Below are 19,052 nucleotides of genomic sequence, written 5' to 3' on the forward strand. Positions count from 1 at the left end.
CGCCTCCAGGACCCAAGGCGGCGTCCCAGCCAGTACACACGCCGCCTCAAAGGAGATGGTGCGATAACCACGGATGACCCTGACCGCGATGGTGCGTTGCGGCCGTTGCAGCAGCTTCGCTACCCCCACGGCCAGGGACTGGCCCCACACGGGCGCCCCGTATAGGGCCATTGATCGCACCACCCCTGTATAGAGACGGCGCGTCACCTGGTCAGGCCCCCCAAACTCTGACATCATAGCCTCCGATTGGTTTTGAACATCTCACAAGCGATCTCGAAAATTAGTTTCAATTATATTAACGAGTTAAACAAATTAGGAGACATTTAAAAATGAGCACAAAAAAGATTTTGTTTGATTCCCAATTGTACTCTTGTACGATTTAAGTTAACTAATCGAGTCTATAAAATAGTGTCATTTTCACGGCCATATTGCGTGTGGTACTCGAGTCGATAGCATGTCATTGTGTCAGTTTCCAATTGGTTTCTCGCAAATGATACAGCGTCGCACCGTGACTAATATTAATTTGATGTGATTGATTATTTAGACTTTTTGCTCGAGATCATTGAATTACACAACATATAACTATATATATTTGTAAAACAACAAAAAACATACACAAAGGAACATTGTTTTCTACAATACTAAATCGAAGATAAATCGATTTGGTGTGATGAAATATATCAAATGACAACATTCGCGTCGTGGTTCGAGAGACGTGATAAAAGTTAGCTGTACGATATAGAAAAGCCAAGTTCAAATATTTGAGAAGGTCGGTCGATTCGCGATAGGCAAAAATAAACTGTGTCAGTGACGCTGGCAACAGATAGTGGCGCACACGCACATCTCTCTCCTTATCTTTCATGATATATAAGGCAAAAAAATAAATAATTGTATTTCAAAATAAAAAATTAATTTAATAAACTTCAACACAATAAAATTTAATGGTATTATAGAATTTTTGTCGGTATTGATGAGTCATAGCCACAATTAAAACTGTTACCTACGGTTTAATTTCGCGGTGTTTATTGCCATTGTATTATTTCAGACGGTTCGAATGCTTTACAAGTTTAAAATGCTTTAATGCTTCTGAACATCATATCAAGCAAGATAGAGGGACTGCTGGTTAATAGCCTTTGCAGCAGGAACTTGGGAAAGACTAACAAAAGTTTGTAATAAATAGTCAGATATTAATATGTCAGGTTACAAATAATACTAACAAAATGTATGGTTTTTACTGATGTAAAGATTTAAAAAAACAGTCAGCGAATAGTAGATGTCAACGAATGACATTTAACCGTCGGTGATCACAAAAACTGTGAGTCTAGCAGTGGACGACTGTGGGCTGTTGATGATGATGATGATGATAATGATGATCACAAAAACTGTACAGTATTGGAAATTTTGCAAATAATATTGTAATAACAATAAAAAACACGAGACGAAACGGTAAAAGTAGTTTTAGTTAAATAATTTAATATTTTATTTTTTATTTTAATCGCATTTCAATTATAGATTTTTGTTTTGTAACTGAAAATTCACGATCAGCTGCTCTCCTCTAAGCACACGATGCCCATGAACTTAACGTTATCTTTGTTGTATGCTCTTGTATTTACTATCGTATAACTACAGATAAGTATTTGATAAGATCCGTTTCTTGACGTGAAAACCTGTGATTGTGCATCTGAAGACGGATGTTTGTTCATGAAGATGTCTTTATTTTAAGAGTTTTGACAACGGAATAAATCTCACGAAATCGATACACTGTCAGGCTATTAAGTACATTTTAAACAGTTATGTCGAACTTTTTTTCACACGAGTAGGTACCACCACCCCACCTATTTCTACCGTGAAGCAGTAATGCGTTTCGGTTTGAAGGGTGGGGCAGCCGCTGTACTGTAAAAACTGAGACCTTAAAACTTATGTCTCAAGGTGGGTGGTGGCATTTACATTCGAGATGTCTATGGGTTCCGGTTACCATTTAACACCAGGTGGGCCGTGAGCTAGTCCAACCATCAATACTATAAAAAAAAAGATGGAACTGCTCTTAGCGGCACACTACATAGATATATCGCCACCGGGCCTAGCTTTGCCAAGAAGCAGCCATGGGTTCCGGTTTGAAGGGTGGAAATGACAAATTGGTAATAAAAATCTTTGAATTTCTTCTTTTGTTTTGTTAATTCCAATCTCTTGTCAGTACTCTTGGTTTTTTTTTTTTTTATTAAAGCTAATAGATACTTTTATTAAATTTCGACGCTATTGACTACTTCGAAATTTAACAAGATGTATAGGTATTTAAATATTTGAATATAATTATTATGAGAGGTAAAATAATATATGATTGGTTAGGCTATAACACCTAACTAATCACAATTAATCTAAACGTCATCCTAACATTTAATATTCTTTGAAATGTATTTAGTTTATATGTCTATTGCTATGTTCGCATCAAACAATTATAATGTCGAAGGGAATAAAATAATTTTAAAGTATTTACGGTGTGTTTAATTTACCTTAGGTCCAGCCTGATTTGTCTGCCGTCAACGGTGAGGTTATAGTGAAGAGAGTGCGGCTGCAGATGCTCCGTGTGATGCAGATCACGGCGCGCCCTCGCGTGCCCGTGTTCGTGGGAGTGATCCACCACGTGGGAGACCAGCTCACCATCACGGGTCACTTTCAACGGGCGCACCACTTGCACCTGCGACGTATCCAGGTGTCGATGGGAGTAGATACCTGTGTGAACGATGGGAGCTTAATATTTCATGATGATCTAAATACATCACTTACATCTTGGAAATTAAAAGTCTAAAGGAATCTCGGATTAAAATCTTCCGATACGACTTTTTTTAATGCATAGATGGGTGGACGAGATCACAGTCCACCTTGTGTTAAGTGGTTACCGGAGCCCATAGACATCTACAACGTTAATACCGCCACCCATCTTGAAATATGAATTCTAAGGTCTCAGTATAGTTACGACGCATTACTGCTTCACGGCAGAAATAGGCAGGGTGGTGGTACCTACCCGCGCGGACTCACAAGAGGTTCAACCACCAGTAAATACGAGTACGTGGTATCATTGGAATTTTTTTCTATTATCAAAAACTTTATCTGTTTACCGCGCCCGGTCGTGTTTTGACCGAGTGCAGATAGGTAGGTAGTAACTACTTTCTATTTCTGTCGCGAATCAATCATGTATCCAGTCTAAAGACGTGTTAAGATAGGAAGACGGATTTACGGCCATTTTTATTGAACGATAAGGATAAACGAGCTCACAAGCCACCTGGTGCTAAGTCTTAATACATGTTATCGGAAGCCATAGATATCACAATGAAAATAGCGCTACCCTCCTTGTGAAATTAATAATAATAATAAGCCTTTATTGCTGTTTTACTTACTAATTACTAACTTAATAAATTAAATTTAACTGCAACTTATAAACAAGTATTCCGTTCGGCGTTCGGTATGGTTTTCAAAACAGCTTGTCTCTCGACAAAGGCCTCCTCTAAAGATTGCCAATTTTTTCTATTTTTGGCCATTCAACTCCAATACTGACTGACTGAATAAAATACAGGTATGTCAGAACAGCATAGAAAGAAGTGTCACTGGTGTCAAGAGAAGAGACAAAGTAAGATTGTCGGAAATAAAAAGATTTACTAAATTTAAAAACGCAATCAAAATAAGTAGAACGCTGAAGTAGAGATGGACAGGACATATCTTAAGAGAGAAATACGAAAAATGGACTAAAATAATTACAGAGTGGTATCCACGGGATGGCTGTAGAAAAAAAGGAAGACAGCCAAAACGTTGGGAAGATGAAATAAAGAGTGTAGCCGGCTTTATGACATTATATTACAATAATAAGAAGTCTCAATTATATTGTATTCTGGCTTTGCACCTTTCGAACCTGAATGCATGATTATGTTGCGACAGATATGGACGGATAGAGGATAGTTGCTGTTGATTAAAAATTCGATCGTTGTACGTTGGTACAGTACTCAGAAAATACTACCCCACTATTCTTCAGTGAATCCCTAAATATTCTTTTAAGATATATACCTGAAGAGATAGAGTAGTACTATTCTAGATCAAAGACACAGTTAATTTTTAATCGATACTAACATCAATCGGGTGAATTGATATCAGACAGTAAGTAGAATGAGCCAATTTTGTCTGTTTGGAACAGAATGGGACAACAAAATAATCAATCTATCTTAAAAAGTAAAAATAATAATAATAATGGCATCCTGCCTATTTCATGTTTTGAGCTCTGGTAATCACTTTATACCAGTTTAAACGCGAGCTCGTGCACTCAATTACAAATAATAAAAAAAAAACGATCTTGTATGATCAAAAAAACAATCTCTGAAAAATCGATCTGAGATGGTCATCTATAGTGGCAAACAGTAGCTTCAGTATACCCGTGTCGAACAGCCGTGTATCCTCTGATCAGAAAATTTCACAATTGAAACCGCCATTTTACCTTTCAATGTTTTCGGTAACTAGGGAGTGATGTCCATACGCGTTGCTAATCACCTAACACAAACCACGAGGTTCGTCTATCATTAAAATACGGTATTGAATTATTGTATCAGCTGTAAAGATTCAAAATATAACAAAACTAACTAAAAACGCAAGCTAACCTACATTGCATACATATTGCCATTGATTTTTGCGTTAATAGCATTTGCGTTTTGTTTCGAATATGACGGCGCTTTCCAGGAAAAACGGAAACAAACAAAGGCAGCAGCACCACTGACCCGACGGCCGGTAAACGCTGATGGTAGTAAATAAATAAAACCATCATACAACAAATCACGCGTGGTAACTGATGATGCAATTACGATTGAACCATATCAGAAATCTGATATTTGAAATGAACTTAATTATAATCATTATTACTTGTTTTAATTTTTTTTAAATTATCAATTTTCAATTCACTTCTACTATGAATGCATTTTCTTTGATTGGCAAGATTAAACTTAATTTTTCTGATTAACTGTTATCCAGTATAGCGCTGTTTGTGATATCATTTCATTTATTAATTCAGCTTTTTTTTTAAATTAAATTTGTCAAATATCCTGAAATTAGTGTTCAATGGTAAAATAGAAAAAAATTTGAGACAAGAAAATTTTTATATTCTATTCTAAATTTATCATCGTAAAACGAAAATTTGTTATTATAATAAAAGAGAACTCGATTTCCTTTAATAAAAAAATAATGAATTTTATTTAATTATTTGAATTGTACTACTACGCTAAATTGCATCACGTAAGTTTTTTTATTTACTTAAATCCGTAGATAGACAAAACCCTTTACTTAAACATTAATCGAGTCTGATTTTGTATGAGAGTACTTTAAATTCTTTTTTTTTTTTCTAAAAACGATGAAAGAAACAAAGAAATGTAACGATATAATTAGCATGACGGGCGCATTTGTACGAGAGCCCGGGTCAATGTCGTGCCCTGCGCCCTGAGCTTGGCGCCATAGCACGGCGCCATCATTCCGTACATTCAAATAAATTTATGTATAATCATTATAATCTTAATGACATAATACGTATCTTCGACAATACTTTAAAGGTCTATGTTCGACAATTAATGTGTACGTGACGTTTTACACGAAAATCGTTTTCTATTTATGGAATACGTTGACGTTGATTTACGTCGCCGATAAAATAGTTTTAGCCGTGAGTGAATACGGCACGACAGGTGAATTTACGTAATTAAAACACTAATCGAAAATAAAAATCTTAACAATTGCGATATTAATCTTAAGAATTGCACTTTTTCGAAATAATCATAAAATATATTGAATCTGTTATCCATCTGATAAAAAGAATAATTAGAATTCATTTGTAATTGGCACATAAATACTCGTATATATATAGCCCTATATATACTAAATGGTAATAAGCTTTTTGTGTTTCCTTATTTCAGTTTTAAGCTTTAAGCATTCAATTATTTTGATAATTTTTACCTAATGCATTGAATTCACAGTTTTCTCTAGAAAAATGATTTGAAGCATTTTTCTAGAATTTTCTTTATTTTTATACCGTGAGGCTAGTCACTAACAACAAGCACGAATAGATTATATTTCATGCATTTTCAAATGAACATCGAATAGTATGGATAAACGCGTTGGGCTTTAATCAGATAGTTTGCCCTTCTAGGGACCCTAGGTTGTACCATACATTCAATGTTTCTCAATATTCAATTTAAATTAATTCATCTTTGTTGTAACAAATTTCAACTTAAAAGATTCTTTAAATAAAGTGAAACAATATGAAATCTGATATATGTTAACGCCATGTGAAAAAATCATAGAAAACGGTTTCTCGGTATGAAATTCTATTTTGTAACAAACAATTGCATTCGTTAGTTTTATCGCTCATCGTATGAACAAATTCATATGAATTCTGCGTGCTCCGTCAGCGACCAAACGGCGCTAGACACACGATATCGCATTTAAGGCCACACAAGTTCTATACATGCCACTTGTACTTGCCAACCATATTGGTCCAACAACGTAGTCTAACATGGTAAAAAATGTTATTGTCCGATCTGGTTACCTTATTCGACTACACCTTGCATTACGCAGTGTACTTACTGTTAATTTCAAATAAGAAGTTTCATAAATTATACCCTGTTCACACAGGAATAAATTATGTTGAAATAAGCAGTTACCGATCTGTGAATTTTCGGATTTATCACTAGCTTTAGGCTTACAGCTTCACTTGCATGGATAACAATTTTTGTTAAGATTCAGACAACATTAGCGATATAAACACAACTAAAGAGTTTTATTAATGTAACACCGTCTAGTCATGGTTTCGCCATTTTGTCCAAAATATTGACCAATTTATTTACCCTAACCCTCATCGGCTTTCGCTCTTTCTATTCGTGGAAACCGTATCGAGATATGCTGCATAGTTTACCCGAAGTGAAAAACAAAATACGACTTTGCTTTATACTATTTAGAGATAAATTGATGGTAGGACGTGATGTACGCCGGCACAAGCAAATATCGTCGGTCTGGCTATTCTTGTTGCAAAGCATTCACACGTTCCAGTGAATAGCCGTTACTTGGATACAACTGAAACTTCAAGTTTCATTTGTTTTAATGTTGGCATTCACATGTAATATTTATCGGCGTAAATATTAAATATTATGAGCTTTATGTTTGCAATGCTCTACAGTGATAAGACGTGGCGGGCGATGTTTGCGAGTCCATCATCCCGTAGAAGCAAGTGGCGGTGCATGAGCAAGAATTGTCTTATCTATCCACACCTGCCCGTCGTCGTTGAGCCTAGAGCTGAGATAAGGATTTCATTCAAATTTTGACCCCCCAAGTATTTCAGGTCCTCTTCAGTATATGCCATTTTGGAGACCAAGAAGACGACGTGTAAGTTGCTCTACGTGCGTCTTGCGACAGAGCTGCCGGTGATAGGTTATATCGCCGACACACATAGGATCTGACTCAGCGGGTATCCTGGGAATACGAGTTAGCGTTTGACGTGCTTCGAGTAGGCTCTCGACCGAGAAGCCGGGTGATCGTGGACAAAACAATCACGGTGGGAGTAGAAGAATAGGGAAAATGGCATTCTGCACTCAAGAGCTGTGTAACTGAATGATTAAAGTTTATTTTTATAATTGGAAGATGAAATAAATTATTTGTTATTACCGGTTACAATACCACGAAACCGCCTGGCCATTCTGTAAACCGACCTAATTGCTTAGCGCCTCACGTGTGCGCGTGTAGGTGGAAAGCAAAACTGTCTAAAATTGTCCAACATAGCCCACTTTTTTGTACAACGATTTAGTAGAACCTATTGATTTGAAAGAGCACTTATTCCATTATCTTTATCTGATTTAGAATCACTTTATACATATTCATCGAAGTACTTAAACTTCTGTGAGGCGTGATAAAATCGGAATGAAACGCAATAGGGTGCCACATCCAGTATCTTACGTAAGTAACTTACTACAAAGAACAAAGAACGGTCCCTAGACAGTTACAGAACCCCCGTGGTTATAATGTGTCTGTAATCTAACAGAATTAATTGTTTTTTCGTCTGAATGCCACAGCACAAGCAGTTTGGAGATATTTACGTTTGTTGTTGCCTCCATATTGGGATTGCAGTAATCATCTTCATTATTTTGGGATCCGTAGACTGGTCAAGGTCAATTTTAATGATCCTAAACCTATTTCAAGTCAATTTAGCTACAGTATAATCTCAAAGATGCTTGTAAATTGTTTATAGTTGAATCACCATTGAAATTTAAAAAAAAACATGGTACATTTGCATTTTTGTACTAGTGTTCCTCCGTCCTTTCTATTTCTATCGCTGTCTATCGATATCTATCGGTTTTTAGAATTTTAAACTTTTTTTAAGTGTGATGGCCTCTGGTAAATACTTAAGATTAAGAGGGTCGCAATGGATCGTTTGTCCCAACGTGACGTGAAAAAAATTGAAAATGAAATTGGCACCCGAAACTAGATCGAGCCAACAATATAGATGTAGGTATTACATCATTTTTCGAGCATAATCAGAGTATGTAAACTGTGGCATTATACGTGTATACGGCGATGTGACAAGAACAAACGCTTTACGAGTTTCCTGTAAAAATACGTGCTGCGTAACTATTTATTTTGTGACTAAATACATTTAATTTTCATGATAAGATCGTTCGCTCGTCTATCTTTAGAAACGGTGATATTTAATAGCTACACGAGGAAAAAAGGCCCCGAATAAAAAGGTAACATTAAAAGGTTTCAGATCGTATTTATTAGACATCCGATTTCCCCAAAATAAATTAGCATGCAGTTCTATTAAGTGTGCAAATTATTGCAGAAACTTTAAGACGAAGAAGATCGATTTAATGAAAATACATGGGTTGGTGTGATTGAATTATTATCTGACGTAAAACGCCAATCATATTTTAGTAACAAAATATGGTAAAGGTATGTTTCGTTTAAAATGTGCATGATTTTATGAAACGTTCAGGATTGAGTGGCCTCAATGCACATAATATCGTGTGTAAAGTGACAGTTTTACGTCACCACCTACGTCACCCCGACCAACGGATTCGCGCCTTTTCTGCACTACGAAGATAAGGTTCCGCGTACAAATATTGAATTTACATGATAACGAATCAAGATCGTTATACTTTACTTTTTTATGGAGATAAAAAAATTCGGTAATATTTTAATTAAATCTTTTATAGCGCTCTCATCGTGGCTTGTTAATTTTTCTTGTTGTTTTAAAGCCGGATTGTTTTGGAAAAGTTGCTTTTATAAAACGGAGAAATAGCGGAATAATTAACAAATGTTTTTTAAATTATTACTTATTAATTACTGACTATTTATATACATATGTACATGTTGAAATAGAGATAAATGTCTTCAATGAATTTTTCTAGTAACACATAGTTCTTCAGATATTTTTTGGTTTTAAATATGCAAAAATAAGTTGAATCGCCGCGCCGCGGCGCCGTGACTATAACTCCACAATTCGTTTTTCAGATTTTCCTGGATGAATTTGATTACTTTGTTATATTATAATAATAATTGAACGTAGTTAAACGCGGGTGACACAAAAACATCTAATTAATTAAGGAATTGTTTGCATAATTATGATACTTATGCCAAAGGTTTGAAATAAGTTATCATAACTACGTTCTCAATTTTCTGAGAGTCAATGAATATTCTGTAACGCAGAATGTTTGATAAAAATGGCTGTTTTTGGAGTTTGGCGTTAAATAAAATTTAAAGAGTTCATTTTCTGCTAATTTATGCTTCAAGAAAAGTATGAACTCGAAATCAATATAAATAAAAATTAATTACAATTAATAAATAAATATTAAAATAACAGAAAATTAAAGTTTGAAATCAATGACACTATTTAGGTTTGCATACAATTTCCCAATTTACCGTTTAACAACCGTTATCCGAAATCTGAGAAACGCTTGATGTACCGTATGTCCATAAACTTTGTTCGTAAAGATTGAAACATAATATTATAGAATTCATAAAGAAACTCAAAGTCGATTTGAACGTCAATAAAAGTGTCAATAATAAAACAAAAAGATTTTCTTGCATTGCAATTCATACAATGTATTTGTGGTAAGTAAATTGATATTCAAGCATTTATTTAACTACAGAATTCATATTTATTTATTCTCGAATGCGCGTCATCTATACTAATATATAAATCTATAGCGATTTTTACGGATGTTCGGTTATAACTAGTGAACCATGAATCCGATTGTTTCATGAAACTTGGTATCCATGTAGAAAATACATGTACTTAATGGATAGGCTAATATTTATATGAGTTGATGAGTGTTGGACTCCTTAATAATAATGACAATAATGTTAATTTTAAATGCGCAGCGAAGCGGGCGAGTACGACTAGTCTATACTAATATTATAAAGAGGAAAGATTTGTTTGTTTGTATTGAACAGGCTCCGAAACTACTGAACCGATTTGAAAAATTCTTTCACTGCTTGGAAACTACACTATTCCTGAGTGACATAGGCTATAATCTTTTTTGAAAAAAATTAGGGATCCTTACTAAAACTCCAATAATGTAACCCAAGGTGTAAAAAAATTACCTAAAATATTCTTTACATCGCGTGCCCTGCGAAAACTATTGATGATAGAATAAAATAATGTACTATGACTTAGTAGAACACATTATTATTTACAAAAAGTGTCGCGCATATGACTAACTATTAAAGTTATGACTCAATAAGTGTTCTTGTATTTAAAAAAAAAACGTCAAATATCGTTGAAATTTTTGTTAAAGACCCGAGCGGAGCCGGAGCGGGCCGCTAGTTTTATTATAAAACGGACATTCGCTAATCTCCTAAATAAGTAAAAATAGAAATTGAAATTCCAAATATTCCAATTCCAAGTATACGTAGGTACCGGGAAGCCTTAATCCAATTACAGACGTTTCAAACTATTTGACAAACACAAAAAGGTCCGGCGTCATGGGAACACGAAAGCAAATCTGAAGAAATCCATCTTGTTTAAAATCCTTACGTTTGCGAACCCATGTCACCCGTCACTTCTAATTGTTTACGAGATATCAATTTTGAATTCCTCTTTGATCAGACGCGAGATTTGGATTTTTTTTATTTTTTTCTCATAACATGATCTCTCTCGGTTAGAAAAAAATTATTATTATTATTCCATCGGCACGTGATGAATTAATATAAACGACAGAATACACTACCTGACAAACTACGGATATTCATGCAGACTAACAATTACCTCGACTCAAATGCTAATTTTCTCAAATTCTATTCACACGGTGTCCGTTTCTATGAAGAAGATGTCAATTTTATTAAAATTGTTGAAACGTTGCTCTACGCATAAATTCCACATTAATTCATTTAAATTTGTACTCCACGTCCATCGTAACAATTACATCACAGCATACTTGGTTGTAGTTCTACTGTTCTCGTCCACAAAAACGATTATTTTTTAGTTATTTTATTCAACAACAAAAAGAAACACGGTTTTTTTCTCATATGATTATTGAATATTTTCCTTAATTTGATCCCACCTTGAACGTTTGAAAATAAACAATTATATTACTATCAGACTTCCACAAAATATGCCGTTAAAAAATAAATATTGTCATTAATATTACTGGTGGTAGGACCTCTTGTGAGTCCGCACGGATAGGTACCACCGCCCTGCCTATTTCTGCCGTGAAGCAGTAATGCGTTTCGGTCTGAAGGGTGGGGCAGCCGTTGTAACTATACTTGAGATCTTAGAACTTATATCTCAAGGTGAGTGGCGCATTTACGTTGTCGATGTCTATGGGCTCCAGTAACCACTTAACACCAGGTGGGCTATGAGCTCGTCCACCCATCTAAGCAATAAAAAAATTAAAAAAACTCACCAGTGTGCATAAATGTATCTATGCTATCCTGGACTTCTCGGTTAACGTCGTCGGAACCAAGCTCCACTCTCGTCATGTCATCAGTCCAGACATGCTTCGCGTCGCACCACGCTACCAGCATTTGGAAAAGCAAGAGTTTGAACAATGAACACCGCACTTCCATCTTGTTGAGCGCCCGAGATTCACTCGCGCGCATCGCTGTCTCTCGATTGAAACTTTAATCTTACTGAGTTCAGTGTCCTAACATAACCACGGCACTACTGATTCGTGTTCACTAAAAATGTCATTAAATACAATGACATTTAGGACGCTTTATGCTTGTAGTTGGATATTGATAAAGAGAACGTTATTCTTCTTCTACTCTGGTCTGCTGTCATTATTGACTACCTGTAAAGATATAAATAGCATTTAATAAAAAATAAAAATCAAAACAAAACCGTCACGTCAAATCATATCACACTACATCAATTAGTCTCAATTAATTTCATATCGAAGGCTGTTATGTCCGCAGGGCCATTTAACATATGAATGACTGACTGAATTAAAAAAAAATACATCTGATAACTCAGCTGTGAAATAATTTATTTCAAAATAACTAGTTCTCACACAATCATAAGCCGTTTATGGTAATCACTCGAAGATATTCATTTTGTTGTTAGTAAAATGTTTGAATTTTATATATTCGGTTTATTGCTGTTTTTATATCACGTTTTTATTTTAATTTTTATTCTGTATACTACTAGGTCTGTGTATGTGTATTTGTATCATAGCATTATGTTGTATTTTATGTAGCATACAATTGAATTAAAACATTTTATACTGAAATTAGAATGTAAAAATATATAATTTATTAATTATTGTTATTTATCACACACCTAACCATCAATTTATTCGGATCTTTAGCGTGATGTTAGGGTTTTTGTCAACGTTTAAGGATGCCAGAAACAGAATCAGATTCTGAAAACCAAATATATTTCACGAGAAATCTGACTGCCTCAGAAAATAAAACCAGGACTGCGTTGTGCAGTACACAAACTCACACCAAATATTAAAAGTGTTATTACAAACTTTTTTTAATTTTCTTACGCATAAAAAAAAAAATTTAAACTATTCAATTATGAAATCTAAAACATAATAAAAATTACTCACCACGAACAAGAAAATATTGCGTTGTTATGAAATATGAAAAGAACTAAATATATTTAAATTAAATTTTCACGAATTCCGTTCAATGATCTCGAACCTAATATAATATTATAGTGTACGATGTACGCGACCGTTGTCTCAGATTGCTATCACTGTAATATCTCCGCAGAACCATGGGTTACATAACTATTCATAATTAGATACGTATTATCTCTAAAGCCCTCTCAAACATTATCGTATATTTTTTCATTTATTGTGTTAGATCGCTGCGAATGAAGTATTATGAATTATTAATCATATTTAACAAATTATGTTGTGATATTAAATAAAAAATAATACTATTCAATTAATTACAAATTTTTATTAATTACATTATTTCTATAAATATAGCCGTATAAAATAATAAATTTAATAATATTTCTATTCCCGGATCAACATGTAAGCTATTAAAGTTCTAAGTCTCAGATTAAATTACGAAATGGAATTGTTATTTGCTTTGTATAGCTTAATTACGTTGTCTGGAAATGTGATCAATAACGTTAGAATATAATAAAACATGTAAATATAACTGGTTTGTTGATTACAGTTTTTTTTTTTAATTACGATAATTTCTCGCTGACTCTCGTACAACATTTATTAAGATTATAAATCATGCCGTTTTAATTCACTCTATTAATAGCAAAATTAATTGTTTTAAATAAAATCGTTGAAATATTTATAGTAAAGACAGTGGACACAGCGCTGCAGTGTCAGATATTACTTTATTGAACATAAAAACTTGATACATTAACTCTTGAATAGTCGACTACACTTTATAAGGCGACGCTTTCTTCATCTGAATCTGTATAAAACAAGAATGATTGACAGGCTTTGGCGAATAAACCATAAATAAATAAACTTGAATGCAGAGTGTTACCCACATAATATATAACCTAAATGTTCAGAATATCGGAGAGCGAACCATAATCTGGAACCAGTATTCGAAGAGATAAGAAGTTTAGCGTAAAATGTATTTGTAAAAGTGTGGAATGCATTCCGGGAATTAGGATGATGGAAGGACGATGGTGGAGCCCACGTGCCTTGAGATAAGACAGGCGCCAGCTTCTGGCCACCTGTCTAGGGTTGACCCTTATTTTAATAATTTCCTCTACCATTCATAGATTATTTTAAAATTATATGAATATCACTTTGTGGGACCCTTATTAGGTACTGTTTTCTTAATTAATGCTGGAAAGCAATTTCTCAATGTAATTGTCGTAATGCTTACTGACTGCTAATTATGAGCACTAGTGAGCATATTCGACGTTAAACATAGCGGTAGTACCCGATTTGGCTAGCTAGGTTATGGGGTTACACTGGCAACGAAAGAATATGAAGAATATGAAAGAATAGAAAGAATGACGCTAACAAAAGAAACAGTAGATTAAACAAAAAAAGGCTATGTGCCATAATTTAAAATAGATACGTTATTTAAATAATATCTTATTATAATTATTTACGCGTAAATATGCGTTTATTATTAAAAGACTGGATCATTTGTCAACCCTAAGTGAGTCCATTATACGTTATCGTAGGGTTTTTGTTGCACCGCGTGGCCCCACTGACGAGAGAACGAAAGTATGGCGCCACGATTGTTTAAAAAAATACTGCTTGTCGAGACATAAACGGACTACAAAACGGACTCGTATTGATTTAGTATTAAGTAAACAATGTTTCTTCGTATGCATAAATTAAAAATGTTTCATTAAAATTCAATATATACGCGCGTAACGATAAAGCGTTAGTATACTTTCAAGCTTATTGAATGAAATAAAATATCGATCCTCTTGGTTAAAAATTTGTGTCTTTGGCAGTTTCACTTTCGAGACAGCGTTTTACTACAAACTTAGCGAATTTACTAGGTACCTTACACACAAACAAATTATTTTACAAAAACTTTAGATCATTACTTTTTGCGCAGAGTTCTTGTCTCGATGTCTGATAAAAAAAAAAGCTTATTATTTAATGTTTGTTTTTTTATGTAATACCGCTTGCAATTGCAATTACTGCAGTTATTTTCGTACATTAATTAGCTGTTTTAATAATTTGTTTTTAATTTAACGTTGTGTTTCATTTGATTTTAAGCGATTTTACAGACCCCGCCCTTATGTTTCAGTCATTTCGACCAATTTAACGTCCTTAACTTCCTAAAGGAGAATTTATATATATTTTTTTACAAATATATTTTTTTTATTGTTTAATGTGTGGACTAGCCCACAGCCCACCTGGTGTTAAGTGGTTACTGGAGCCCATAGACATCTACAACGTAAATACGCCACCCACCTCGAGATATAAGTTCTAAGGTCTCAGTATAGTTACAACGGCTACCCCACCCTTCGAACCGAAACGCGTTACTGCTTCACGGCGGAAATAGGCGGGGTGGTGGTACCTACCCGTTCGGACTCCTAAGAGGTCCTACCACCAGTGAAAATATTACCCGATTAGCTTCACAAACATGACGATAATTTGTAAGCATGTATCATTTACATTAGCCGCGTGCCGGACCAGCACCTGTATCAAAAGCGACGCAACGATATGTCGCGCGATCTCTAACTTACACTTGTTCAAATCTTTGCCCAAGTCTCATTGTAATATCGATTGCGTAACAGCGAGGGTAAAAAGGTCGATTTAAATACGTATTTGAGCAAGTGAATTGGATGTTTCAAGTGACTCCGGTAATTCCTGTTTCATTCATGATCGACATCGTTGAACATTTGTATATGGTTGGCGAATCTTGTGTTGAAATTGACATTAAACGATTTTTTTACACAAAGTACTCGTAATTTGACACGCTTTGTTTGATATTAATAATACTTCCCCGTTTGAATCAGTTTAATGGGTTTGCAATTTTGCGCGGAACCCTAAATGCTTTTTCTACAATAAAAGTAACTACCCAATATAAGTTACTCTTAACAATATTAGTTATCTGCCAATCAATGCCCCGTCAAAATCGGTATTAGGGTTTGAGACATCGATTTGAGACATTTGAGACATGAGAATCATTTTTTGGAATTAGCCGGGACAAATACACAGACATACATTTTTTTTGTTAAAACCATCATAACTATATAACTTCATAGTTCTGCAGTAAAAAGCTTAAATTTTTATTTTTTTAATTACACACAGACGCTTAATTTTTTTTAAATTGCATACATTACTAATTTACGATTAACACCTAAAAATTATACTGTGTTCAAAGTCTGCGGGGTATGTATGTATATATTTAAATCAACATAATTACTTTTCAGCATTACTTTCTTGTTAATATATTATTCAGACGTCTACGCGTCGCGCTACATCTAAACTGTTACTATCGCACTAATAGATAAATAAATATAGCAATCTTTACAACTCTGATTTCCAGCTAAAAGTTGTATTACAGTTATCAGTTTGTAGATAATATGTCTGAAAAGATACACTTGTAGCTAATCTAATGCTGACCCGATTTGTACTTAGTCTAATAATGACGTATGACCTAGACTTCCGAAACGACATCTTGATCAAACACAAAGATAACGTAAATTTAAAACCACCTTATCACTGTAAATACATATATAACTCAGCGAGTTATTATGATGTAATGAATAATCTTTTTAAATTTTCCAAAAGTAATTAATTAACTGGCGCCTTAATTTTTTTTTAATGCTTAGATGGGTGGATGAGCTCTCACAGCCCACCTGGTGTTAAGTGGTTACTGGAGCCCATAGACATCTACAACGTAAATGCGCCACCCACCTTGAGATATAAGTTCTAAGATCTCAGTAACTCAGTATAGTTACAACGGCTGCCCCACCCTTCAAACCGAAACGCATTACTGCTTCACGGTAGAAATAGGCAGGGTGGTGGTACCTACCCGCGTGGACTCACAAGAGGTCATACCACCAGTAAATGTGACCTGATTTTTGTTCACGATGTAAATGTCTAAGGCGTTTTTTAAATGCGTTTATAGACAGGCGAACATACTGCGCTGACGGAGAATAGTCATGGTCACTCATGAACGCAAGGGGTACAAGCCGCCACTGTCTAACCGACACATACTTTTACATTGAATGTAACTGCTACCAGCACATACCCGATCCTGTAGATCGAATGGTAAACAGTCGACGTCGCCCAAAACACGTCATTACGTATCCTACCGATCCATTAACGGTGCTTTTAGATACAACAACCCGTCGCTTGCGACGAAGGGCTCGACGAGCGAATTAACCCATAGACTCAGCCCACTGAGTTTCTCACCGGATCCTCTCAGTGGGTCGAGTTTCCGATCCGGTGGTAGATTCTGCGAAGCACTGCTCTTGCTAGGGTCAGTGTTAGCATCACTCCGGTTTGAGCCCCGTGAGCTCACCTGCTAGTTAAGGTTACGCTGCAATAGCCTCTCAAGGCTATCAGCTTAGGTAGGAAAAAAAAGCTACCGAAATATTTCGAAAATGTAGAGCCTGCCGCTAGTTCCTAAAAGGTTTGGTTCGTTGATTCTCTTCAGCTAGTAGCAATTTTAAATCTATTTACCTAACACAGGTTTCTATTTTTATTAGTCATTCAACAAATAAAATAAAAATACTACTGAAACCAGACCTAATGAATTGAATATGCGAATTCGTGGATTTAATCAATCTATGTGTATTTTTATTTTATTGCATCGATATGTGAACAAGCTCACCTGGGTTACTGGAGCCCATAGACATCAAAACGTGAATGCCGGCACCCACCATTAGACTTGAGATCTATATCACAATTGTATAGTAATTACGCAAATATAATACAATTTTTATAAGTGTGATATTTATTATACAATGTTACTCGTATAATTTCCTTCACCGTGGAAGTTATTCGTAAAAATGAGTTAGGTAATTTTTCATTACAAAAAAATTATACCTACCTGTGGGATTTGAACACCAACATAGTCGAATCGTCCTGGTATTTCCTGAACGGAATCCTGGTATTTTAGGCGTATTACCATTGCAGCCATCAAGGCTTAAAATTTTCAAATTAAGCATTCAGTCAATTTTTAATGGCATCGAAAGTTTACTATAGTTTGTATTTAACTGTTCGTTATAGTTTCCTGTAATAGATCTTAGTGTATTTGTGTCATACCTACTGAGTCCAAGACTTGCACGTATGTTGAACAAGTAATACGTGAGCAGTTGAGATAATGTCTAGCTCATCTCGTTCAGAGATAATCCGGGGATCTTAAATGTTACAATTAAGTATATAACCAGATTACTTTGTTTTAGGTTAGATAAACGTATTTCGAGAGCAAATAACTTTCTTATTCTTGAAGAAATTGCGATTATTCTTCGTTTACCTAAGTTACATTTTGTACTAATGATTTAAATAAAAAAAATTACTATGTATATTTCCATACAATGTTTATACTACTTGTGACCTAAGAAGGGTTAATGTCAGGCAAGTGGCCGGTTGTAAAGTTCATGCCAACTTCCTATGCAGCACGACTAGACAACATGCTGTGCGCACCCCACCTAATATGGGATAAGAGAAAAAGAAGAAGATACTATATCCATACAAATAGTATGATACGAAATTAGCTCTGTCTATCTGTTGCGTTTATACGTCAAAACCTATTTTGACGAAATTCGGTATTAAAAATTATTTAGCTCTAGGAAAGAATTAATGATGCCTTTCATCTCACTGCAAAGCACAGGTCTCTGCCCACGCCACATAAAGTGTAGTCCACGAGGTTGAAACTGTGGGCGAAAAATGAAATGCGTTCAAACGTAAGTATGCCTATTGTTTTTTAAGTATATGTTCATAATATGTGACCGAAATGTAATGTATTACAATAATTTTATTGTTTGCCATCCAGTATTAAGATTTTTAATGCGTGTAGACTTGACACGTTACTGCTACCGCCCACCTTGAGCCACATGAAGTCTCAATTGTATTTTAGAATTCTGTAAGCGTCCGTGGTAAATTTTTGGTGAGAAGTTCGGTATA

At 34.8% G+C, this 19,052-nt stretch overlaps 1 protein-coding gene across 1 annotated transcript in view; it reads right to left on the minus strand.

Moving 5' to 3' along the window:
- AdamTS-B (ADAM metallopeptidase with thrombospondin type 1 motif B) overlaps positions 1-19,052 on the minus strand; it is a 103,472-nt gene that overhangs the window by 59,814 nt on the left and 24,606 nt on the right. The window contains exons 2-3 of the mRNA XM_028170729.2: positions 11,916-12,302; positions 2,511-2,730 (exon numbers count right to left, since the gene is read on the minus strand). Coding sequence (XP_028026530.2) covers positions 2,511-2,730; positions 11,916-12,111 — 416 coding nt within the window. The 5' untranslated portion in view covers positions 12,112-12,302. The remainder of the gene's footprint in view (positions 1-2,510; positions 2,731-11,915; positions 12,303-19,052) is intronic.

Source organism: Bombyx mandarina, chromosome 21 (genome assembly GCF_030267445.1).
Source record: "Bombyx mandarina strain Sakado chromosome 21, ASM3026744v2".
NCBI lineage: Eukaryota > Metazoa > Arthropoda > Insecta > Lepidoptera > Bombycidae > Bombyx > Bombyx mandarina.